This window comes from Castor canadensis, chromosome 3 (assembly GCF_047511655.1).
Source record: "Castor canadensis chromosome 3, mCasCan1.hap1v2, whole genome shotgun sequence".
NCBI classification, from domain to species: Eukaryota; Metazoa; Chordata; class Mammalia; order Rodentia; family Castoridae; genus Castor; species Castor canadensis.
The window spans coordinates 91,488,642-91,515,325 of NC_133388.1; the positions used below are offsets into that span (position 1 = coordinate 91,488,642).

At 36.4% G+C, this 26,684-nt stretch overlaps 1 protein-coding gene and 3 non-coding genes across 5 annotated transcripts; 3 read left to right on the top strand and 1 right to left on the bottom strand.

Moving 5' to 3' along the window:
* The first annotated feature begins 1,246 nt into the window (after positions 1–1,246).
* Ccnb1ip1 (cyclin B1 interacting protein 1) lies at positions 1,247–26,314 on the top strand. 2 transcript variants are annotated; one of them, XM_074068475.1, is made up of 7 exons: positions 1,247–1,640; positions 5,217–5,408; positions 8,995–9,076; positions 10,250–10,361; positions 17,073–17,398; positions 22,314–22,647; positions 25,342–26,314. In XM_074068475.1, exons 4-7 carry the CDS (start codon positions 10,337–10,339, stop codon positions 25,542–25,544), a joined length of 888 nt encoding a protein of 295 aa, XP_073924576.1. In that variant the 5' UTR covers positions 1,247–1,640; positions 5,217–5,408; positions 8,995–9,076; positions 10,250–10,336; the 3' UTR covers positions 25,545–26,314. The 2 variants fall into 2 exon arrangements, with proteins under 2 accessions (XP_073924576.1, XP_073924577.1); XM_074068476.1 differs by lacking the exon at positions 8,995–9,076.
* On the top strand, positions 9,226–9,302 carry LOC141421826 (small nucleolar RNA SNORD126). Its single transcript, XR_012446516.1, has one exon. It is a non-coding gene; the product is annotated as a small nucleolar RNA SNORD126 (small nucleolar RNA).
* LOC141421819 (small nucleolar RNA SNORA79) lies at positions 11,093–11,237 on the top strand. The gene has a single exon (XR_012446509.1). It is a non-coding gene; the product is annotated as a small nucleolar RNA SNORA79 (small nucleolar RNA).
* Positions 23,830–23,962, bottom strand: LOC141421836 (small nucleolar RNA U109). The gene has a single exon (XR_012446526.1). It is a non-coding gene; the product is annotated as a small nucleolar RNA U109 (small nucleolar RNA).
* Positions 26,315–26,684: the final 370 nt, after the last annotated feature.

Here is a 26,684-nt window from a genome sequence, read left to right on the forward strand (position 1 = left end):
TAGAACTGTTTCCTCTCTATCAATAGTTAGAATGAATGTATATATCTACATTCTGAGATTATTGTGGAGATTAAATAGTAAATACAAATTTCTTAACACCATTCGTAGCTTAATGTAAACATTCAGTAAATGAAATAATTTTGATTCCAGAAATTATAATTACATGATTCAATTATGAAACAACTAACTAGCATTTGATGCTGAATGTTGGGAAATTTCGGGGCATTCAAGCTCTTAAGTAGATTGGAATGGGCAATAATTTCTGGTAAGGTGGAAGCAGAGTGGATAGGATGAAATTATTAAAAAGTGAGAATTAGTAGGAGTTAGAGTTGTATCTTTGTATTAAAATACCTTGAATATTTATAATTCTAATGTGTGTGCATTACAGGTTTTTTTTTATGTGTTCCGTGTTACACTTTAGTATTCTTTGAGTCATGATGAGTACTGTGCAGTGAATCTCCTACCTTAGGGCTTAAGGAGCGATCCCATCCTAACAGAGTAAGATGAACATGTAGTTAAACGGGGGCATCGTGAGGAGTCCAGACAATCTATTAAGTGGTTATGTTCTCAGAGATGTATAAAATACATACTTGCCCTTTAGTTGTTTATATCTACTTAAGGAGATAAATCTAACAAGAAATTGTATAACAACAATACTATCTAACCTGTTCTTGAGTATGTTGCAGCAGATACTGTATTGGGTACATTATATATGAATTATTTTACTTAATCCTCAGAACAATCATAGGGGGAAGATGTCATCATTTTTTCTTTTTTAACAGTTGAGGTGAAGAAACAGGATATAAAGAATTAACCACTCATGTTTTAGTCACTAAGTCTGTTAGCTCAGAGATTACCTTGAAAATAAGTTCTAACTTGGATGGATCTGGGTGTTTATAATGGGACCTGTTACTTTGCATACATTAACCATGTTGTGGTCAGAAAGGATAGGAAGTTGTATTAAAAACATGAAAATAAGGACTAGCTAAACAAGAACGGGTATAATCAGCTGTGTTTGCTTGTGCTAAGTACATTAATCGTAAGGAAACTTGGTTTAAGAAATTCCATCTAAGAATACTACAGGAAGCATCCCTAGTCCATAAAGAAAAGGGTGAAGGGGAGCGGTGCATCCTGTCAGGACCTTTTAAGGTAAAAGGAGGACGGAATCCTCCTTGAACTCATTAGCCAATCAGGTTCGGAGGCCACTTACTAAGGCCACTTCCCGTCTCTCCACTTTCTTTCCTAGGTTTTGGTGGGCTGGTGAGTAGCACTTAATTCTGCTCTCTGATTATTTTGCATTTCTCTTTTATTTGAGCTGTTTACCCCAGCGGCAGGCCTTTATTCCAACTCAGCGCTGGCGTGTGTGCGAGTTGCAAGGGGATTAATTTAGGCTGGGTGAGTTTGGGGCAGGCAGTGAAATGTGGTGCTTGGGTTGTTTCCACGTGGGCTTCTGCGGTAGTATAGTTTGCTTTCTTTCCCCAAGAACTGGTGACCCAGAAACAATAGATGCTGCTTGAAGTCACTATGCTGTACTTGTGGAAAATGCCGGCTTCATTTTTGCCTGGAGGGAAAGAGTTACCGTTATCATGGCAATGCTGTTTTGTTTTATATCTCCTTGGCTGAGGGAAGATCTTGGCAGGGTGAGTTCAGCCCCATAATTTTAATTCTCTGATGAATGTCTGTGGGGCCCAGGCCCTTAGCCGGTTTGTGGAGTTTCTGCTGGCAGTGTCTTTGCTCTGATTATTGCTCAAAGCATTCCTGCTTTCTTGGTGAGGCTAATGGCAGATGACTTCAGTGAGCTCTTAGTTTAAATGTTAACCTTGTGGAGAGTGTATATTGAAAAAGACCAAGGACCTTAGCTTAGTGCCAGCCTATATTCAAATTATAGCACCCACAGTTTTACGGCTCTGGTGACCTTGGGAGGCTCCATGATCCGTGCTGGGTTCAGCTTGCCAAGATCAAATAAAACACAAAGGCCAGGCACTAGTTAGTGCATAATATATGTTAAGTACCTTGTAGATGTAAGAAATACGCATATGGATATTTTTTTCTCATAAAGATTTTTGTAGTGACCTTCCATGTAATTTCACCATATTCCTATTTTTCTCTTTGATATACCTTAGTTTGAGTTGAATGTGTGTGTGTTGGTTATTACAGTGGGCAGAAAGTATAAGAAAGATTAATATTAAATAATCCTTATTGTCAGACTTTATTTTTAATTTTATGTCTTGATAAAAACATTTGGTATCAAAGTGTACAAACCACCCAGTTCCCCTCCCTAATAAGTATTATGAGATATTTGTGTAGCCTTAAGATAACAATATGCTCACATAAGCAAATATGTGTATATACTGTACCATATACCTGACTTTTCCCACTTAACGGTTCCATATGAGTAAATAAACAGTGTCCACATTCTTTTTTTTTTAATAAATTTTTTATTAGGATAATTCGTTATGGGGGGGATTCATAGTGACAGTTCTGATTAGACTTATATTGCACATTATTTACATTGCCTCCTCTCTCTCCCTCAACCCCTTCCCTACCCCACCACATTCTTTATAATGGTCACAAAGTATTCTAATATATGTACGTGCCATGATTTATTCACTTAGCTTTTATTGGTAGACAGTAGGTAGTTTATGACCATCATATTTCTTGTAAAGTTAGTAATTTGTGTGAGTCAGGTGGCACATGTGGCATTTGAGTTGAGTTTTGGTATGCTTGTTTAAAAGGACTCGAGATACTTTTTCAGCACTTTCTGTTACTTATATATATTTTGTGCACCTAGTGATGATTAGAAGTGGTAATTAGACTGAAAAAAGGCATGGAAGAATAGGAAGGAGATGGCTCGGTATCAGTACAGGCTTTATTGGGGAGAAAGCAACCTGTGGAAGGGGTTTCCAGTAGACACTGAAGTTCTCTGTCACTTACAGATTGGGGGTAGTTATAGCAGGTTAGTGGGAAAGTGGTGTGAAACCAGGTATGCCAGGCAAGTTTTTGTAATTGGCTTGTTGCTGGGGGTAGCTAAGGCAGATAAGTGTTGATTAGGTCAGCCCATTACAATGGACTAAGGTGGATTTCTATGATTCTTTGGGGCCAAGTGTGATTTTTCCAGTAAGTGGTGAGATAGTTCCAGTAAGCTTCCCACAAGGGGTGGGGGAAGTATGGTCCGAACATGGTGGGCCAAAAACCAAAGGCAAAAAACCATGTTGATGGCTTTTATATGACCATGTCTGACCACTTTGGCTTGAGTAGGAAATGTTTTATCTTGTTCTGGGCACATATTTAATACTGGGAAGGAGTGAAAGCAGTGACCCAGGGCTGGAGGGAGGGGCGCTGGCTTACATGGTGAGCCAACCTAGCAAGAACAAGGCCCTGAGTTCAAACCCGTTCTCTCTCCTGGGCACCCCCCCCCCCCCCCCCGCTCCGTTCTACCACTAAAAACAAGCAAAAACAGAAAGCAGTGACCTAGAAAAACTTCATGCTGCTTGTATTCACAAGGGCAGGAGGGGCATGCTTTCAGTATTTCATTTGCCCCTCTGTAAAATGAAGACAGATGCCACCTACCGCTTAGTTTCTCTAAAGATTAAATAAGGTAGTATGTACTTTATACAGTAGCTGGCAGAGTGAAATGTTTGATATGTTGTTTCTATTACCTGTGAAAAATCAACCAACTAATGAATAGGAATACAGATATTCTGTACAAAAAAACCCACAATAATTCTGAAGCCAAAAAAATCACAAATATACTCATAATGGCCCTTTAAACTCCAAGATACTGTGTCTTTTAAGAAAAAAAGACATAAGCTGAGGAAGTAGTGGCTATCATTTTTAAAATAGTTATTGTCAAGCACTGCAGAAATTTTATCCAACCTTCATGATCCAAATTTTCAGGAATATTCAGCCTCAGAAGTCACCTGAATTTCCTAAGGTCCCTAACTAGTAAGAACTGGGATTTAAATCCAATTCTGTCAAAGCTCCACACACTCCATCCTTAATCTACATGATATAAGAAGCAGAGCCATAGATGGTATTTTCTTTAGTATCCAATGAGAATGACACAGGGTCAAAGAAAATAAAGTGGTTTTAAGTACCACAGAGACATAAGCAAAGGGTTATTCCTTGCCCAAGGAATACATATATCAAAGCATATATATATATATATATATATATATATATATATATATATATGGATTCAAATTCACTTTGCCTTCAAAATCCGCTATCTTAGGGAATGCAGATTAGTGTAATCATTATAAAAAACCACATGGAAATTCCTCAGAAGAAAATTAAAAAGTAACATGACCCAGCAATCCCACTTCTGGGTATATATCCAAAGGAAATAATACCAGTATGTTGGAGAGATATCTGCACTCCTATGTTCATTATGACCAAGATATAAAATCAACCTAAATTTCCATCAACAGATGAATAGAGGAAAAAATATGCTATATGTAGAATAGTATTCAGCCTTAAAACAGAAGGAAATTCTGTGATTTTGTGCAAAACTAAGTGAAAGAAGACAACCACAGAAAGACAAACTGCATGATAGCTTGTATGTGAAATCTTAAAAAAAAAATTGAACCCATAGGAGCAGAAAGTAAAATGGTGGTTGCCAGGGGCAGGAGAGGGGAGAGTAGGATTGGAAAGATGTTGGTCAGAGGGTAAAAAAGTTTTGGCTTCAAGGGAGGAATAAACTGGCAGTCTGTGGTCCATTGTGGTGACTACAGTTAATACATTTTCTGTATACTAGAACGTTGCTAGCAGAGTAGCAATTTTCTCTCCCACCACAAATGTTGAGTGAAGTGATGGACGTATTATGCATAAACAGCAAAACACTGCACACCTTTAGTTTAAATCATTTTTATTTGCCAGTTATACCTTAATAAAACTGGGAAAGAATAAAATGCAAAGCCCTCGGGCACTATATTTTCATTTCATTTTTTATTTGTTTTGTTAGCCATGGGACTGGGACTAGGTGGGATGAGTTTGGGATGAGCTGTGTGGTTGGTCTAAGTACCTGATCTCACCACTTTTATTTTATAAATGCTCCAAGTGGATTCTTCTTGCACTCAGATATTAAAATGAGTATTGTTAGCCAAAACAGCTGATAGTGGGAAATAAATAAACTTGGAGACTGTTCTGATAGCAGTGCCTTATAGAACTATCTCTAAATGAAAACTGTACTTCCTTTTGTTTTCCTTTGGTTTCAGGTTGAAGATGAAATCCACTGAGAAGGGAAGACTGAAGAGGGAAAACTTGGGTCTTCTGCACTCTGTGTGCCAGACCAGAAGTGGTCCCATGAAGGCTTCCATAACATCTGTAGACCCTGTAAAAATGAAGTGTTCTTGGATTTGGACATTCCCAATAGGAAGAGTTAAAGGCTGACAGGACTATAAAAGCAGGTACTTGAATTGTGACTAAGAAATTCTGTATTTTATATTATGTATATAAAATCTGTCTTTTCCTGGTACTAGGGATTGAATCCAGGGTGTTCCATATGCTAGGCAAGTGTTCTGTCACTGAGTTACAACCCCAGCTCTTTTTAAAATCTTTATCTTAAGACTGGATCTTGCTAAGTTGTACAAGCTGGTCTTAAACAAACACATGATCCTCCTGCTTTACCCTCTGGAATAGCTGGACCAAACTACCTGCCTGTATTTGTTTTTTTTTTTCTATCTAAAAAGATTAGTGGTTCATATTTCATAATTAGGCTCATAGTAAACACAATGAATTAGAATGAAAGTGTGTAAAATTGGGTAATAATGTAATCTTAAAATGCAAGCATCTACTCACACATAAAGTGTACTTTTTGGCCATGAATAGCAGTACTTTGAAATAGCTAAGTGTTTTGTTTGTTTTTTGGTGTTGGCAATCGAACAACAGTATTTTGAAGCACTTACTGTCCACAATTAACAAAATGAGCTGGTTATTGATTATGAAGAATTTATAAAGTATTTAGGTAACATGAACTGGCTTTTGTGTGGTAGAATGGTGCCTGCTGAACATGACTAGACATCACATATCGGGAATGGGCAAAACATATTTATGTGCTATGTGTCAAGGACACAAAGACCAGGCCCTTTGAAATCTGGGGTTTGTCAGATGAAGTCAAGAGTGGTTGTCCCTTTCAAACATAATTATTTTTCTGTAAAAAGTACTTGCATCAAGGAGGTTTTTTTGTTTGATTGTGACTAATTTTTATTTTATAATTGCATTGTTGGGTACTTTATGGTAATATACAGTTCAGTCAATATTCATTTTTGCATATTTAAAAAATTCCCAAACTAATGCCTTTATATTCAACATCTTCTCAATAGTAGTCAGTTTTGGAGATGATTTATATCATAGCCTCAAGGAATTAAAACAATGAAGTAAATTTCAATGGTTGTTAATTTTTTTTTATAGCTATCTGTTACCATGTTAAAAGCTCTTCATTTAAAGCAACAGAAATAAGCTTTGGAAAAGTTCAATTTTGAATCCCTTACGGCTTTTATGTAAAAAAGCTTTTCGCATTTTTAAGTTGTAGGATGCATGCAGTTCATACTTATTTCTCTTTTAGGTGCAACTAAGTTATAAACAAGTTTTAAAAATCTAGTTTTTGGTATATGATTATTAAATAGTTTTCAAAATAACCTATGAAAGCTATTGTGTCTGAAAGGTGGTGAGTTGACATGCTGTGTACTTAACACCCACCGTTTTGTAAATTTTCATCAAGGAGTTTTGAGATATTGTTACAATGTAGAAACCTCTGACACTGTATCTTACTTCCTGTATGTGTTCCCTTATTTAATCTTGCATGCTGCTGACCTGAAGATGTTTTATATAGTTGAAGCTTTCAAGTACAGGACACCAAAGGAGAATAGCCTTTTGATTGTATCTCTGAGGTACTTAAAGCCACCTGTTGCTTTCTGACTAACTGAGCCAGTGTGTCATTTTCATTGCACCCTAAAGGAAACCATTGTCTGTGGCTCTGCTTATTTCATGGAGGAAGAACATCGATAGAGTGGAGCTTTGACAGAATTGAATTTACATTTCAGCTCTTAGGAAATTTATATAACTTCTAAGGCTGATTTTTTTCTGTAAATACTGGGTCGTGAAGGTTAAGTTAAATAATTTTTATAGTGCTTCACAGATGAACGATAGCCATTGCTTCCTTTCTGTCAGCGTTTTCTAGTCATGGTAATCCTTTGTGGCACTGAGGTTCTCTAGAACTTACTGTGATGATGGAAATGTTCTCTATTTATACTGTCCAGTATGGTAATGCATGTCTATTTAGCAATTAATATATGACTAGTATGACTGAGAAATGTAATTTTTAATTTTAATTAAGTAGCCATATGTAGTGAGTGATTACTGGTTTGGCATGCATATTTAAGGTTCACTCAACACCCACTTTTTTTTCTTCATGAAGCCCACAAGTGATTTTTTTTCTTCTTTTTTTGGTGGGACTGTACTTTGATCTCAGGGCTTTGTGCTTACAAAGCAGGCTCTCTACCACTTGAGCCACACTTCAGTCTGTTTTGCCCTGGTTATTTTGGAGATGGGTCTTGTGAACTGTTTGCGGGGACTGGCCTTGAGCCTCAGTGCTCTCCATCTTAGCCTTCAAAGCAGACAGGATTACAGGTGTGAGCCACCAGCACCCAGCACTTTTATTGTTTGTTTCAGGCAAGGTCTTGCTCTGTAGCCCAGGCTGGCCTCAAACTCAAACTTTTGTCTCAGCCAGCCAAGTGCTGGGATTATACATGTGTACCACTCTGCCTAGCATGTTTTTCCTTTTTTTTTTAACCTTACTTGGTTTCTACCATTTATTTGGTGCTTACAACCAATCTACTACCACTTATTTGTTAGTAGGATAATTTTCATGACTTCTCTTTCGGGTTGATTGCATTTGAATTTTTTTAAATTTCTGCATTGATTCATGATAGGAAACATGGTAAAAGTGTAATTTGTTTTTTTTGGGCAGCACTGGGGTTTGAATTCAGGGTCTAATGCTTGCTAGGCAAGTACTCTTAATAAAAGCATAATTGTGATATTTGTACCTAATAAATTGAAATGATCATTACATACAATACAAAAGATTTTCTAGCTAGTAATTAGGTGAAGACTAAGGAACAATTTGAAGGTTGCATGCAGTAAGGAACTGCATGTCTAATCTGTATTTCACCTCCAAGTTAATATTACACATAGGGGTCTAGAAGAGAAAATTAAAGCCTAATTCTTATATTGGCATCTTGTGGTAGACAATGATGCTAGTTAAAATTTTCTTATGTTAAGCCAGGTGTAGGGGCTCATGCCTGTAATCACAGCTACTCAAGAGTCAGAGATTGGGAGGATCATGGTGTGAGGCCAGCTGAGGCAAAAAGTGATAAGACCCCAACTCAACAAATAAGTCAGTCATGGGGTACATGTCTGAAATCCTAAATACATTGGAAGGCATAGATAGGAGAATTGTGGTCTGAGGCCCATCCTGGGTGAAAACACAAGACCTTACTGGAAAAATAGTTAAAGCAAAACAGGGCTGGGACATAGCTTAAGTACTGCCCCAAATTTTCTTTTTTAAATTGTGACAGTATTTCCAAGAGTAAAGGTTAAACACAATCAGTATTGTCTCAATAAATTAAAATATACTTTGAAAAATTTATTTGGGGTTACCTTCTAATCTATTTGAACCTTATGAATTCTAGACTCCTTTTTGCATACCTGTTTTTCTGAGGCTATTGACTTGTATGTCCTTTTAGAGGCTGGTTAGACTTACTGTACAGTTCTATCCAAACTTGAACGAAGTTGTGATTGCTTAGAGGTCCTGCCCTAATGTGATGTTGAGCTTGGGCATTTGATGACATTCTCAGTCCCAGTAGTTTATATTATTGAATAGAGATTTAAATAAAGAACATTTACTCTCATGACTGCGTATGGAGAGCATGCTAGTGTGAGTTACTATGTAATCATAATCTTTGTGTATTTACTTATAATTTTTTATTTTTCCAGAGAAGATGCTAGGTAATTGACAGATCCTGTGCAACTCGATTCCTAGATTGACGCTGGATTCATTTGATAGTAGAGAGAAAATGTAAGAGAAAAAAAATCTTTATTTTTGCATTAAAAGATAATGGAGCTCAGTGTTACTGATAGCTGAATTACCCCAGTTCCAACCTTAATTGGTTTTTCCTGATTTAGGGACAAGGAGCTGGCGGTGGTTTGCCTTTACCAGGCACTTTTAGTTTGCCATGATGAAATGCATGTTAAGTCCGTGTTTCAGCTGATCACCCTGATTAGACACATGCTCTGAGCAGACTAAAGCTAGGGGCAAACACCTGAAATTGAATTCTGCTTGTTGGAATTCTTACTGGGATTTAGTCTGTGATCTTTAAATTATGAATTTGGTACTATGACCAACATTTTATTGTGCTTTGATCTTTGTGATAATTTCTTTGAGACAGAACCAGGGTCAGAAATCCTTAATCTAAAAATTCAAACACTACAGAAAAAAGTACTGGTAACCGGTATAATTCTATTGGCCCCTTAGGCTGACAGTTTTAAACTAATCTGTATTTTATTAGTCTATTTAAGATTACAATTCTTTGTGACCTATATAGTGTAGCAGTCCACAGTCAGCTAAAAGGTTTGATATAGGTTTTTGTGTATTGAAATGGAAGGGTTTCATGGCACATGAAGTTAAAAACAGGTTATAGAGCAATGTTTAAACATTTTTGGAAGTCCAATGTGCTATCCATTGCACCTCTGCTTAAACATTTTTATGTGCTTATGTTTTTATGGGAGATCACCTGAAAGGTTACATGTGTATACATACACATATATATACGTACACACACACACACAGCCATACATTTACATATATACACACTCAAATACTAGGGGTATTGTCTCTAATTGGGTTCTGTGGGTGAGTCTTATTTTGTAAACTTGTGTTTTCTAGCTTTATTTTGTTTTTGTATAATTTAAAGTTATTTTAAACAACTTAAGACAGGTGTATGTAAATATATTTATTTATTTATTTTTGTGGCACTGGGGATTGAACTCATGGCCTTAAGTGTGCTAGACAAGTGCTCTACCACTGAGCTACATCCCCTGGCCAAAGCTTATATTTGTTCTTATGTCTGCATTTTTAGCACAGAATGAGGTACACGTCAAGGTACCTCATTATTTATAAGAAATATAAATAGTTCAAAGCCACACCAGCACTTGAAATAATTTTTTTTTGGCTTTTGGTTATCTTTTGCAGAAGAAATCAGAACTAGATGAACAAAATTTGAGTCTCATATTCTCATTCTGGACCTCTTCAGTGCTTAAAATCCTGGATATACAGTAGATGAGGACTGCATTTTTCATGTATGGTAAGCCTTATGTTGACATTGAGAAACTTTGACATATATGTGAATCTGTGAAAATTCTGTTTTGTTAAGTTCATGGCAAGCTGCTAATGTTCTATAAATTTTATTTTTTTAAAAGGTCAATTAAAGATGTTGAGAGATCGAATAGCAATTTATATATAGGTGTCTGGAGTCAGACTTGATTTGAACCCATGCTCTATCATGTAACCAGTTATATAACGGTGGCAAGTTTCCTGACATCTCAGTATCTTAATTTTTTTATATCTTCCCCTGTGATAATAATAGTATCCACTCAAGTTACTGTGAAGATTAAATTAGAATATGTGTAAAACACAGAAAGCATATGGTAATGCTGTGTAGATGTTAGGCATTTTATTATCAGTTCATATATATATTTATCTTAGATTTTGTACCCCCTGGAAATTTCTGTCATCTACATAATAGATTGTTGGAGATTCTTTGTTTTTTATTGATTATGTGTCTTTCTGCCAATTGGCCTTACCCCTTGTTACTTTCATCCCTGGTATTTAAGCCTAATTTAGTTCTAAAATTAGGCACAGTATGGTAATGGGACTGTATTATGTATCCCTAAATAGTTTGGATAACATTTTGTTGGTTGATCTTGGTTTTGGCACTAACTTGCTTGTTATTTTGTCTAGCCAAGTGAATTAATCTTTAATAGTCTCTTCTAGTTCTTACTTAGATGTAATGTTGATGTGGTTGGAGATGAACTTTGATGGCTGTTCCTCTCACTGCTTGGAGCCCAGGCAGTGGGATTTTGGTCCATCATATACAGAACTGGCTTTCTTCACTCAGGGCACCATGAGGATGGGCTGGCTGTCCGTTAGTGCCTTCTGATTTTTGCGGAGTCAAACAATTAAAAAACAGGTGGTGATTCTAGATTTAAAAAATTTACCCATGACTTAAAAAACAGAAGCCTATGTTCAAAACATAGTAACATAGTTTATAGAGAACTCATTGTGTTATATTTGAATAGCTCAGGTTTAGGGCTATGAAAGAGCTGTAGTCAATTGATTTGGGTGTTACTGAAACATTAATACTCTGACGTCATTCATGTTTAATTAAATTTTAAATGCTTTACTCAGTTTTCTAAAGTAGTTCTTCTCACACATTTCAAGGTAGTTAAATAATACCTTCTTCAGACTGGAGGTGTGGCTCAAGCAGTAAGTAGAGCGCTTGCTTTGCAAGCATGAAACCCTGAGTTCAAAGCCCAGTTCCACTTCTTCCCCAAGACTCCCCCCCAAAAAAATCCCTTCTTTACAGAATGAAGGTAGATGCTTTTGTGGTGCTGGAAAATTGAAACTAGGACCTCATGCTAGGCAAGCTAAGTCACAAGCCCCATCTTATGAAAGCTGACTCCTCATCTGAAATAGTTTTATAGAATTAACTTGTAAAAATGTAAGTGGAGGGAAAGGAAAGAGTAAAATACTATTTTCTTTTATTCTTAGATCCTTTGCTAGACTGTAAACTGCACGAAAGCAGGATACCTTCTTCGTCCCTATAGGTGATCCAGAATAGATACTCAAAAGTATTTGAAGTGAGTTGACTTGAAATCTCCATTTATTTTTTAGGAAAATTTTTGGAAATGGCAACCATTTTATTGGCACTTCAGTGAGGAATTTACATGGAATAACTGAGTATATTAAACTAAGTACCCATGAGTACTTAAAACTTAGGATGTTTGATACTGAAACAAAGTACACATATGCGAAATAGATACCTGTATTTAGTAGGAAATATCTTCTGTGGACATCTTATACATAGTGTTACTGAATATGTCTCACTGACTCATTTCACATACCGTTAGGTGTGGTTAAAAAGTTGTATTTCTGCTTTATATTTCATATTGAAATATTCTCAATTGTTTTGGCTAAATTATACTGTCCTACGTGGTATTTTGTATATTTAGCATGCATGGAGTATAATACACATTAAAGTATTGAAGTCCTGGTATACTTCACTGTTTTTGGAATAAGATTTAATACTCACATTTATACCAGAATCGCAAAAATGGAATGCAACTATAATAACTTCTGTTGGCCAGAATATGAAACCTATTCTTTAGATTAAGATTCTTTTACTAATTAAACCAGCCTGGTGATAACATCAATAATCCTAGCACTTGGCATAGGATCATGAATTCAAAGCCAGCCTGGGCTACATATTGATCCCATCTAAAAATAAGACAAAATATCAAAATCTTCTTATAAACTGATTATCTCAGGTTAAACATAGTAACAAAAAGCTGACAACCCAAATGGTGATTCAAATACCATAAACAGAGTTACTGATGTGGCATGATTTTCCAAAATGATAAATAACTTAGGGAATTTTCAAACAAAACAAAGTATGATCATCATCGCTATGACTACAGTTGTATTTCTGAAATGCTTAGTGTATATTCAAAATGTTCCAGGCATGGTAGTATATGACTATAGTCCCAACACCTGGGAGGTAGAGGCAGAAAGAGCATGAGTTTGAAGCTAGCCTGGACTATATCACAACACATTGTCTTAAAAAAAATAAAAGCTAAAAAAACAAAAACCGAAAAACCTCTTAAAATAAACAAAAACATTCTTTTGTTCAAACAAATATAAATATCATGGGTTTTAGAGAATAGAGTAAGACAGAAAATTACTATTCTGAAGCCCTTAGAAATGTGATATATAAATATTCATAGTAAACGCTGGTTAGGTACTCAGACTCTCTGCACCAGATTAAAATCAGTCTTTATAGTAAAAGCACCATTTTTGAAAGGTGAAAAGATATATCATTATTTATTATATAGAACAATCTATGTAAAAACATATAAATGATGTGCAAGCACTAATTGTGCTTTGAGAGTTCAGAAATCAAATAACCTTGAAATCACTGTATGAATAATATAACTCATGAACATTCAGCAGTTTATATTAAAGCACTGGGTCAACTAAATCATTTAAATTTAAAAAACTCCAAACATGATCAAAACTTCAAGGTACCAAACTTTTCTGTTAAAATTCTCATTTTTGGTTATTAAAAAAAGTATATGGGCTGGTGGTGTGGCTCAAGTGGTAGAGTGCCTGCCTAGCAAGTGTAAACCCTGCATTCAAACCCAACTCCCAAAAAAAAAAAGTACCACAATAAATAGGATGCGATTTCTGTGTTATAGTACAACCATCATTTCACCACTTGAAACCCAGGGCTTCTCCTTCATTGTGGTATTTCCAGATTGCTTTTGTAAACAGAGTCTCATGAAAACTTGTTCTTATTTATAATTGTATCAGTCTGAGTAGGTTTTTGTGTGTGTATGGGTGTGTGTGCATGTTGAGGATTGCCTTGTGCATGCTGTGCACATTGCCTACCATTAAGTTGCTCTCTTAGCCCTGTTCTGAGTTGTTTTGCCTATGTGGCAGTTGTTTTGTTTTGTCTAGTCAATATTAACTATTAAATTGCATCTTAAAAGCAAATGAAAAATATACTGTTCTCAATATTTTGATATGAATTATGCCACTTGCATGTTAAATATAAGCTGGAAATATAAACTATAATTTCCATCAAAGACTGAGATACTGGAAAATCAAGAAAATTATCAAAAGATATGAACAAGTAATTCACAGATGTAGATCCCTGTGTAGTCAGTCATTCACATGAAAAGTTACTCAACCTTACAAGTAATCAGAGAATTACTCACTGAAACACCTTTTGAAATATGGATTTCACTGTTATAAGATGAACAAAAATGGAAACAATTTTGCATGTTTCTGTCTGGAACAATAGGTTCTCATACGTTTTGCTGGTGTCAACAAAATTTATGATCATTTTGGAGAGTGATTTGTCAACAGCTAGTCTATTTGAAGATGCTTATGCATGAGCTGAGTCCCTGTGTTTTCTATAGGAATTCTTGGCATGTTTACCAAGGAGACATGTGCAGAAGAAGGTTCAGTGCAGTATTGTTTTTAATGATTAAAAACCTAGAACCACTGTCCATTAGAAGAATATATTAACAAATTGGTGTATTTGTAGTATATGGTTGTTAAATTAATGCAAAGTATGTATTTCTTGGACCTAGAAAGAGGTAATATTGCAATACAAAGTTAACTTGGTTAGGAACACAGGTGTTGGTTGAAATTTGAGTGCTTCGAAATCTTTTTAAACTTTAGTTTTAGTACTTCTAAATTTCTCTATTTGACATAGTTAAAATCAGAAAATGCACAAAAGGCTCAGTTAGCCAAAGTACATGCTTGGAGCTGAGGGCTTACATATGGGCTTACAATTTTTCCTGAATCCAATTTATGCCTGAAGTATTAAGTTACTAACAAACAGTTGCTTAATTAGGGCAGGTTTTGTTTGAAGGAAACAGGTTTGATATTCTGGACTCATGTATCAGAAGGTAGTTTGCAGAATCTGGTGTCCAGTGTGTGGCTGAGTGTATGTTATTAATTCATATCAGGGTCACCTCTGAAAAGGTGGCACTAATAAGGTTTTGCATCCTACCATTCTTCTGGTTCTCCTCCTTGGTTTAATTTTAATTCTCAGTTCTAACAGGTTCATATAGTAAACAGAAAAAAATCACAACAGTTGCTGACAAGTAACAGCATCAGAGTAAAACAGGTGGAGTCATTTAAGAGTACCAGCAGTCATATGACTTGCTTCATTTCAAGCAACTGGGAATGTTTGTAATGAAGTCTCAAGAAAAAGTTGTAACTTCCTTTTTTTTTCTTTTCTGGTGGTACTGGGGTTTGAACTCAGGGCCTCATGCTCGCCAGGCAGGCGCTCTTACTACTTGAGCCACTCCATCAGCCCTAAGTAACTGTAAATGTGTAAAGAACTTGTGTAAAAACTACAGCCATCTATTCCAGGAAGCATAAAAGTGCAGCATCTACCTCAGCTTACAGGTGCTAGCTGTCCAATCAAGCCTGCCCGCAGCCCAACACTTTTCCAGGACAAACCTTCACTACCAGGAGGTGCCCTGCCCTACTTTGGATGTGGCACTTTACTGGACGCTAAGTGCACCAAGTTTGCATCGTGGCTGCGCTGGTGCCTCGCGGTCCCATCATCCCCTGCGGCTCGACCCTGGCGCTACCCATCAGGCCCCGGGCGACGCAGCGCATGCACCCTGACGTATGTCTGTGCTTTCTGGCGCTTACTCAGGTTTCGGAGGTGGTGGCGTTTTACCGCGCTTTTTCCTTGGTCTTCAGGTCAAACGTTTTATTTGTTTCGTTGCTATTTTCTCCGTTGAGCATGGAAGGCAGGTCGGAAATTCTAGAGTGAAGTTTCTGTGAGTCCAGTGGCCAAAAACTTGGCCTTCAACTAGTGCAGCCGACTAAACAGCTCTTTCCTTCCTGCCCCCTCCGGCACTGGCTGCACCGCTGGGCTGCCTGCGAAGGGTCCCCCTTGTAAGCGGGTCCTGACTCTGCGTCCCCATGCCCATTACCATGCGGGAGGCAGAACTGTCCTCCAGTTGCCGGGTGACGTTTATCTGTGGACACTCACCCAGAGACGACCCTTGAGAAAAAAAGGGTCAGAGCGGCTCTGTTGGCCCCGTGACAGAATTTGTTACTTGATAATGCGCACCCTTCCCCTTGGTGTATAATTGTGCCCATTGTTTTATACAGTGTACGACTTATTTTTGGGTTAGTAAAACTTCATGGCAGAGTGTACACAATTGAAAAAATAGAATTATCTAGCGAATTAAATTATTAGCGTAAATTAATTGTGCAAAGGGGTTTCATTGAGCATTTGTTACAAGTGTTTTAAGTTAAGGCACAGGAGAGAGTAGCATTTACATTAGTAGATAATTTAATGGCACATTACACAAAACCAGCTTTTATGTAGATTTTCTGGTTTCATAATGGCTGATTACTGGAATGAATTAGGTTAGTTTCTATCTAATGATAGCAGGTAAAAAATTTAATCAATTATGGAAAAACTAGAAGTGCGGCTTAAAATAATTTTCACAGAAAAATGGCCAAAATCATGCTTGGACTTTTAAATGTTTGCCAAGTGTAAGATGTGGTGTTAAAATAGTCTAGCAAAGTTTGAGTGAATAATAAATGTTGATTTTTGTTTAGGTATTGAAGAATGATAAAAAGTACTGATTTAATTTTTCTTGCTTGTAAGGGTTCCTTAACTTTTTTCCACATACATATTTTTGAACCTTAGTAAGATTTGGAACCACTGTGTGTATATTTAAGTTGTTTTTCTTTCAAACATTTTTATTAGCATATATTACATGTATGGGCGTTTCATTATGACATTTCCATATACGCTTACACTGTAGCTTAGGTTCATCCCCATCATTATTCTCTCTCACTCCCCTTCATCCCTTACTTAAAATGAGTTCAACAGGTCTCCCTTTTCTGTTTATCTTCACACATGTGTATATAAAGTACATCCATCACATTTATAAGGAGCTATGTCTTTTTTTTTTTTTTTTGTAGCACTGGGTTTGAACTCTGCTTCATGCTTGCTAGGCAGGCACTCTTACTGCTTGAGCCATTCCACCAGCCCTTAACTTTTTAAAAATTTTTCTTCGTGGCCTTTGTACAAAGAGCACACTATTGTTGACACTGAAATAAATACATTGATTATAAGTACTAAAACACAATAAAGTGTTCATTTTACCAAAATAAAATCACCTATTTTATTTTTTACTTGTTATTTATTTCATTTTCATTACTATTTGACTTATTTGCCTTGTCACTCTTACAGGATCTTCAGCATCTGCAGACCTCATCACCATGTCTCTGTGTGAAGATATGCTGCTTTGTAATTATCGCAAGTGTCGCAGCAAGCTCTCTGGTTATGCATGGGTCACTGCCTGTTCTCACATCTTCTGTGATCAGCATGGCAGTGGAGAGTTCAGCCGCTCACCAGCTGTCTGCCCAGCCTGCAACAGTACCCTTTCTGGAAAGCTAGATATTGTCCGCACAGAACTCAGTCCATCAGAGGAATATAAAGCTATGGTATTGGCAGGGCTACGACCAGAGATTGTATTGGACATTAGCTCCCGAGCACTGGCCTTCTGGACATACCAGGTTAGTGTTTAGGTTAGTTTCTCTTCAAGAGGTTAATTTGAGGCATATGTGAGAGTTCCTGATAGTTTTCCTTCACTATTTTATGGTTTTGTTTTGTTTTGTTTTTGTGGTACTGGGGCTTGAACTCAGGGCCTACATCTTGAGCCACTCCACCAGCCCTTTTTTGCTGAAGGGTTTTTTTGAGATAGGATCTTGTAGAACTATTTGCCCTGGCTGCCCTGGAACTGTGATCCTCTTGATCTCTGCCTCCTGAGTAGCTAGGATTACAGGTGTGAGCCACCGATACCCGGCTATGTTTGTTTTATATGAATGTATGGAAAATTTTAGTAATTGTTTCCAAATTGCTAAAAATAATGTTTATTGTGAAAATATAAAAGAAAAATAAAAAACATAGTTCCAACACTCAGTTGATATTTTTGTTTTGCTTTTATATATATATTATATATACATATACACACACATATATATGCACATATATACACACACATAATTTTCCTATACAAAAATAGGACAATATCACACAGACTGATTTTATGACCAGTTAAAATTGACAGGCCTGGAGATGGTGTTCTTGGTAGAGCACTTGACTAGTGTGTATGAGATCTTGGTTTGCTCCCCAGCACCACAAAAAAAAAAAAAAAAAAAGCATAAATAAATGAAGTTGACACTCTGTTATGGATATTTTTCAGATTAGTTATAACTCTGATGGTTGCGTTGTCATAATTTATTCCTAATAAATTCCTAATTTATTATATCACCATAATTTATGGTATGATGAGCATTCTTATCAAATTCACATCCTTTATTATTTGCTAAGATTAAATTCCTAAAAGCAGATAAAAATACATTTTGAAGGTTTTAAAAGTTGTAGTTGGTTAGGGGGTATGACTTAAGTGCCTAATTGGCAAGTTTGAAGTTCTGAATTCAACCCCCAGTACTGCCAAAAAATAAAAAAATTGTAGTAGTTTAACATTGTCCTCTAGTAAGGCATATCCATTTGTTTGCTGCCAAGAAATATTATGAGGGTGCTTAGTTCATATCTCACTAGCTAGATAAAAGTAAAATTTCATTGCTTTTTAAATATGCATTTCTTGGATGACTTTAAGATGAACGTATCTTCCATTTTTTTCATGTATTTCTCTTATGAATTACCTATTTCAGTGCTGTAGGTTTTTTTTCCCCCTCTACTGGATCTGAACCCAGTAGGAGAAATCTTATTTATACCTAACTCAAATACTGTAAGAAATTTTTTTTTCACTTTTTGTCTTCATTGATTTTTTTTTTGACATAGTGAACTTTTGTTTTTGTATATTTGATGCAATCACAATTTTAATGGTTGCATGGTATCATAATTTGCTTCCAAATTACTTAAAAAAAATTGTGTGCTGAGCATTTGTGTCATCAAGTTTATATCTTTAAACCTTTTCTCTTCATGACTGCTACTTTTGGTAAGACTTCCCCATGGAGACATTATGTCCTTGAATATGACCTTGTATCTCACATGGACATTTGTAACAATGCTGCCTGAAGGCACTTGTCACCTGCCAAGTACATATTTTCATTATATGCTAAGATGCTCCTGTTTGTCTTTGCAGTGTTTGGGATTGAACCAAGAGTCTTGCGCATGCTAAGCAACTGTTCTACCACTGAGCTACATCCCCAGATTTTTTTTTTTTTTTTTTTTTTTGAGACAGGGTCTTGTTAATGTAGCTAAGACTGGCCTTGAACTCAGGGTTCTCCTGCCACAGTCTCTCAAGTGCTGGGATTACAGAAGTGCACAACCACACCTGGAACTGTCTCTTATGCTTATTTATTTATTTTTTTTGTAGTATTGGGGTTTGAACTCAGGTCCTATACCTTGAGCCACTCCACTAGCCTTTTTTTGATAAGTGTATTTGAGATAGGGTCTCATGAACTATTTGCCCGGGCTGGCTTTGAACCTCTGTCCTCCTGATCTCTGACTCCTGAGTAGCTAGGATTACAGCTATGAGCCCAGCTTTCTTTTTTCTTTTTTTTTTTTTTAATTTTTATTTTTTTTATTATTCATATCTGCATATGAGCCCAGCTTTCTTATGCTTATCTTTATTATACTGTTGTAATTATCTGCATACTTGTTCATCACTTCTAGATAAGAGAGTTCTTTAAGATAGAGTTGTTTTCCCCCATTGGTCATAACATTTTAATAAATTTGATTAATACAACAAGAGAGATAAGAACCAACAGGTACCCTCCCACCAATCAGGTACCTCATTCTGGAAAGAAGGAGGAGAAGGGGAAAAGGTGGGGAAGGAGTGACAGGGCATAAGGGAGAGTTTTATTTCTTTATATCCTTAGGTCCTCAGTGATCACTGTAGTTGCTGGTCTCAACAACTACTTAGAGACTGAATGAATAAAAATTGTGTTTTAAAGCAGATTTCTATTGAGGGTGGTGTCGGGTGAACACGGATATGTTATTTTCACCTTTTCAGATATAACAAACCAAATGGTTTAATAAAGGTAACCAGAAGTGAATGAATCTTCTCTCCGTCCTTCCTTGCTTCCTTCCTTCCCTCCTCCTTTCTTCCCTTCCTCCTTCTCTCCATTCTTCCCTCCTTCTCTCTCTTTCCTTTTTCCTATTTAGCCATTCTACACATATTTTTTGAGTATTAGAAAATATATTTCACCACCTTCTTAGGTCCTGGATATACAACAGTGAACAAGACATGAACCTCAAGGAGGCTACAGTTCACTGGTGCTAAAGAAAATACACATAGACATTTTCAATACCTTTTTTGTGGTGCTGGGGATGGAACCCAGGGCCTAGTACATGCTAGCCAAATGCCTTGTTCATTGAACTATACTCCCAACCAGTTCCACTGGTACCCACACCAGGAAAAGATCGTTTTTACCCTCCTGTCCTTTCTTTTTAAGAATGTATATTAATAGTATAAAAGGGCTTGGCCTTGATGTTTTAGATATGCATATATTGTGCTTTAATCAGATTACCCTCCCCCATTAAATGAAGTAAGCCAGGCCAAAAAGTCAAAGGTTGAATGTTTTCCCTCATGTGGAAGTTAGACCAATAAGTTAAATGTACACATAAATACATATATGATCTTTCATATATATATATATTTTTTTTTTTTTTTGAGAGAATAAGATTATATTAGTGGGTCTGTCTCAGGGATACTGGAATGTGGAAAAGGGAAAGAGAATGTTAGAGAATGAAAAATCTTGAAACATCCCATCTATGTATGATTAAGTATAATGTAATGTAATGAATATAAAATAATGTAAGCTATTGAATAAGGGAGCAGGGTGATAAAGTAAGTACAACGCATTTTTAATGCCTACAATGATTAGGGAAATACAAAGTTCTATGGTAACACATAGAAAAGACAAGTAATCCAGAATTGGTATAATTGATACTTATCTGGTAGTTACCTTTTGCTGTGTAAAAAGCTTAGTGGTTTGAACAACAAATTTAATGGCTTAGAGAAATACACTATTTATTTATTTAATTTATGGCAGGCTCTTGTGTTGCCCAGGCTTACCTCAAACTCATGATCCAACTCTGCCTCTGAAGTGCCGGAAGAACCAACCACCAAGTCTGGCTTGGCAGTACACATTTATTAACTTACAAGTTTTTCTAGTTCAGGAATACAGGTAGGACTAACAGAGGTTCTGGGTCTCAGGAGGCTACAGTCAAGGTGTTTTCTATGGCTATACTCATCTGAGCCTTGACGGGGGGAGAATTGGCTTCCAAGTTTACATAGTTGGCAGCATTCACTTCCCAGTCAACTGTTACTTTTTTTTTTTTTTTTTTTTTTAGGTGCTGGGGTTTAGGGGCCTTGTGCTTGCTAGGCAGTTGCTCTACCACTTGAGCCACACTGCAGCCCTCTTTGCTTTAGTTATTTTTCAGATACAGTCTCATGCTTGTTACCTGGGACCACCCTTGGACCATAATCCTCTTACCTGTCTCTTGTGTAGCTGGGATTGTAGGCATGTATACCACACCCTGCTTGTTTTTTTAAGATAGTCTTGCTAACTTATTTTTACCTGAGTTGGCCTCAAACCATGATGATCCCATCTCCGCCTCCCATGTAACTGGGATGACAGGTGTTCTATTATGTCTGGCTCTCAACAATGTCTTTTGTAGAGCAGAAAGCTTCATTTTAAAATACTGTCTTACTAGTTCTTTTTTTCATATCTTTGGTGTTTTCTCTAAAAAGTCATTGCCAAGTCCAAGGTCATCTAGATTTTCCCCTATGTTGTCTCCTAGGAGTTTTTACATTTTACATTTCTTTCTTTAGAGTTAATTTTTGTGAAGGTTATACATTGTCTGTCTAGATTCATTGAAGCCTCAGTCTTTTGCTGGCTATTGGGCAGTTTGTGGCTTTCTGGGTCTTCCTAGTGTGGTTGGTTGCTTCAAAATCAGCAAGAAAAAGCTGCTAATACAGACCTCGCAGTCTTACATAATGTACTCATGAAGTGACATCCTGTTACCTTTGCTGACTTCTAGTCACAGGTCCTCCCTCCTGAGGGAGGTACACAAGAGTTTAAGTACTAGCAGGCAGAGATAATTGGGGGTTACTTTAGAATCTTATTCTTTCACATTCTAAATCACTGGAAAAATGGGATTCTATTTCTAAAAAACCTTTTGGAATACATGTCACTTGTTAATTAAGACATACTTATTTTGGTGGTATAATGGTAATGGTTTGAAAATACATTCTATGCATTTAGTACTACAACTTATTTTTATAATAATAAGTTATGTACTCTTATTATACTGGTTGATTTTTACCCTGGTTCTAAAAATTGCAGAAAAAACATCCCTATATAAGCATCTTTCCTTTTTGTGTTTATATGAAGTTTTATAATATACACATTTATACTCTTACTTTAAAAATCTGTCTTTTCTTTCTGGGGACAGGTGCATCAGGAACGTCTCTATCAAGAATACAATTTCAGCAAGGCTGAGGGCCATCTGAAACAGATGGAGAAAATATATACTCAACAAATACAGAGCAAAGATGTAGAATTGACATCTATGAAAGGAGAGGTCACCTCCATGAAGAAAGTGCTAGAAGAATACAAGAAGAAGTTCAGTGACATCTCTGAGAAACTTATGGAGCGCAATCGCCAGTATCAAAAGCTCCAAGGCCTCTATGATAGCCTTAGACTACGAAATATCACTATTGCTAACCAAGACAGCACCCTTGAACCATCTATGATTGCACAGTCTGGTGTCTTTGGCTTCCCAGTAGGTAAGAGAGGATGTGATATCCAGTATCTTTTAAATCAGTGATTTTTCACTTTTTTACACTGTACCCTGTATTCAGTGGAGACTCCTAAGGGTTTAGAGTCATGGTAGACTATGGATTGGTTTTGTGTGTGTGTGTGTGTGTGTGTGTGTGTTGCTGGGTTTGAACTCAGGGCCTCACGCTTGCTAGGTAGACTCTGTGCCCCTTGAGCCATTTCACCAGCCCAGGCTATGGATTCTTCATTGTCTCAACCAGTATGTCACTGCTTTTATCTGCTATATTTACTTATGCTTTTAATTTGAGCAGTTAATCTATACAAAATAAAAGTTTACAAATTATATTTTAAAAGCTATTTCGTTGTAGTAATAAATATATTAGCTGATTCTTTACTAAGTGCACAGCACTATTACATGTTTTTATTGATTTGCAAAACTCTCTGAGGTAGGTACTATTATTATCTCTGTTTTACAGATGAGAAAGCTGAGGTACATTTACCATTTACCATCCTTCATTTGCCAGGAAGGCTGTGTTTCAATTTCTTTCACATGCCATAGTTATTATTTTTTTTACTTTCTAAAAATACTAATTTTATTAATACAGAAATTCATGGATCATACATTGCGTTACTTTTTTTGGGGGGTGGGAATGACACTGGGGTTTGAACTCGGCCTCACGCTTGCTAGGTAGGCACTCTTACCACTTGAGCCACTCTGCCAGCCCCCATTTTTTTTGTGATGGGTTTTTTTGAGATACTGAATAATTTGTCTGGGCTGGCTTTGAACCGGATCTTCCTGATCTCAGCCTCTGCCTCCTAAGTAGTTAGGATTGCAGGCATGAGCTACCGGTACCCGGCTTGCATCACTTTTCAAAAGGGAAAAAAAACCTGCTGATATACTTTATTTCATCATTTTTCTTTTCTTTATTAAAGATGCAACTGATAAGTTAAAATTCAGATTCCCTCAAAGAGATGGAACAAGAGCATCAAGGACAAATCTCTGGAGATTGAGTAGATCAATGAGTGTCCCGCAAACTAGGGCTCAGAACTCTTCACACCTACATCTCAAAAGGGGAGCATAATGGGCACCTTAAACGACAACATGTCATTTGTGATTCATCCCTTTTCTTTGTCCCTGATTTTAAGGCAGTCCCATATTTCCCTTTATTATATGTCTGTCTTTGTTTGTTTTATGTAGGAGAAATACACTACTACTCAACCTTTACTGTAAGGTTGGCAGTCCTGAGACTCCTTTTTAAATGTAGCATGTTATGGATGCATTCCTACCCTTAAAGGAATGAGGGCAGACGTTTCCACATGCAGTTACATAGTTGTGAAGGTTACTGTCTGCTGTTTGATGGTTCATTCTTTTATATTTATTTGTCCATTCATCAAATATGTTTCATGTGTCAGGCTGTTAAGCATGATTCTGAACAAGGAGGATATACATATTATCTGGATAGGATTATTGTTCTCTGGCAATTCACAGTCTAGGGTGATACAGGCTCCTTTCTGTTTGTTAGGTGCCTCACAGATAGATGAATCTTGTATCTCTTCCCGTTCTCCCCTTTATACTACTCTTGATGCAGGAGAATCTTTTTGCTGTGCTATTAATATAAATTGCTTTTGGCATATAAAAGTTGAATCCTCTTCTTCTGGATTTCATAAGTACTCCCCTTTTTAAAAATGTTTTACTTATTGTATGTTGAGGAAAAAGATCTAATGGGAGAGGAGATGATCTAGAAAAAGGTAGGAGGTGATATGATAAGGAAGATCAAACATAAAAATTGAAACAGAAACAAGTTGCTGTTTAACTTTTAGTTGCTCACATATTGTAATTCAGTCAACCAAAATATTATTCTAATTGGACATTTTAAATACTTGTATATTTTTCTTGTCACTTTCCACATTTATTTTTTCTTCTATTTATCTGTTCTTTCTGTTCTTCTTTCTGTATACACTTACCTTTTTACTTCTTGTTATGCATGTTAGCTTGAAACGGGGTTAGTCAGCATGTTCCTTTGGTTACCCATTCTTATAAAAGTCTGTAAAAGCCAAGGAAGGGATCAATAGAAGTAATTAAATGCTTAATCAGATCTGTTGTCATGATTTTTTTTTTTTTAAGCCTACGCTAAGAAAATACTGGGCCATGGCTATATGGCAACATCTCATAGTTGTGATGTATTTCCTAAAGAGTATATTGCAAGGTCTAAAAAGTAACTCTTGGACTGGAGGGGTGCTCAAGTGGTAGATTGCCTGCTTTGCAAGTATGCAGCCCTGAGTTCAAACCCCAGACCTACCAAAATAAACAAACAAACAAAACAAAAAATACTCTTGCAGAAGCCAGAACAAAATGTTTGACGATTGCTCTGACGTAGATTAAATAGCTAACAAATGAACAAAATTGTGATATTGTAATTCTAGTTTTACTAAAAACATTTCATTGTGTTAAATTACTTTTGGTGAAGAGATCATGGCTATCCTTGGAAACTGCGTCACTGAAGAAGGTATCGTATATTCTCAGGTTATGGGGAGTGGAGGGACATTATAGTTATCTGTATCTGATACCAGGTCTGTATTGTATTCATCTTACAGGAATTGAGTTTTGCTAAACTATTTATTGAATGGTATTTGTCTTTTTTCTTCCTAAAATCTATGAGGAAGTAGATGCTTATGTTCTTTCCTGATTTTTTTTCCCCTAGGGAACAACTCCAGGTTTCCTTTGGACAATATACCAGTTCGAAATCAGGGTGGCGGAGATGAAGATTTTCAGTTCAGACCATTTTTTGTGGGTTCTCCCACAGCACCCGAAGCCAGCAACAGCTTTTTTAGTTTTGCTTCTCAAAGTCATGAATTAGAGCAGCAGCAGATCTCTAGCAGAGCCTTCAAAGTAAAAAGAATTTAGCTCAATTTACAGACTGTTTCTCTGCCTTCAGTGATTTCATTTATCATATAATCTTCATTCTTAATAGGAGTAACCAACTTCCCTGTGCTGTTGAATCTCTGAAGTTGTCTTCACACGTTCGACTTATAAGAGATTCACTGGCAGTGGGATAGGTGGCTTTAGTGTCTGTTTCCTTGTTTCTATTACTTAAAGCATGAACATTTTACTAATCTCAGTTTCTGTTGTTACCATTGAATTTTTATCACTGGTGAAAAGGTCGCAACATGATAGAATGTTTTGTAGGTCACTGTTTGGGTCTTGCTGTTTCTGACCAAGCTGTGTATTTATGCACATGTCTGTGAATACCAGTGTTACACGTCTAAGTGTCACTTTGGATTCTGGTATTTATGTATATATGTATATGTAAGTGTGTTCACTGATATTTTGCTGTATTTACCAGTATATTTATGTGAAGATTTAGGTCTTGGAAAATGATGGTTGGTTGATTTGTGGCTTGTTATCTGGGCGTAGGTATTTGTATATATTTACGTATTTGCATTCATATTAACTTGTTGGGAGGCATGCTCATGCCAGTGGATGAGAGTATAATTTGATATATGTGTATTCACTTACTCCTTGTATTTTAAAATAATTTACATTGGTAAAGTTATTTTGTGAAGTTGATTTTTTGGCATTTGTTTTAAGCTTCTTTACCTTTGTGTTTATTTAGGAATTCACTTCTGCAATTTAGCAATGTTATCACAAGTGATTATTAATTAAAATAATTTTAAGCCTTCATTATTTCTCTTTATTAAATAGTGAGCATTTCTGACTACTAACGGAAATTAAATTATGTTTAATTGCTACCTTTAAGTATTTAACATGGAGAGCAAAGAGAGAATTTGAATGATAAACTCAGTAACTGTTAGACGCAAAACTTGAAAGCATACTGATTGGGGAAGCAATATCTGGGATCTAATTATGTTTTTTTTTTGTGTGTGTGTGTGAGATTGAGTTCTTTTTTCTTTTTTTTTGTTGCAAAGCCATAGTACAGTTTATTGAAAGAAAAAGGAAAGTATAGGCACTGCAAAAGAAAGCTCGGTGGGTCCTCAGATGGGACAGAAGCCGAGTGAACTTTTTTTGGTGTGTTATTAGGGTTTG

What these genes read in the sequence shown, in the direction of transcription:
- Ccnb1ip1 (XM_074068475.1), top strand. Translation starts at nt 10,337, where the DNA reads ATGAGGACTGCATTTTTCATGTATG. An exon ending in GACTGCATTTTTCATGTATG is followed by an intron (nt 10,362 to 17,072) that starts GTAAGCCTTATG and finishes TCACTCTTACAG; the next exon opens with GATCTTCAGCATCTGCAGAC. An exon ending in TGTCTTTGGCTTCCCAGTAG is followed by an intron (nt 22,648 to 25,341) that starts GTAAGAGAGGAT and finishes TTTTTCCCCTAG; the next exon opens with GGAACAACTCCAGGTTTCCT.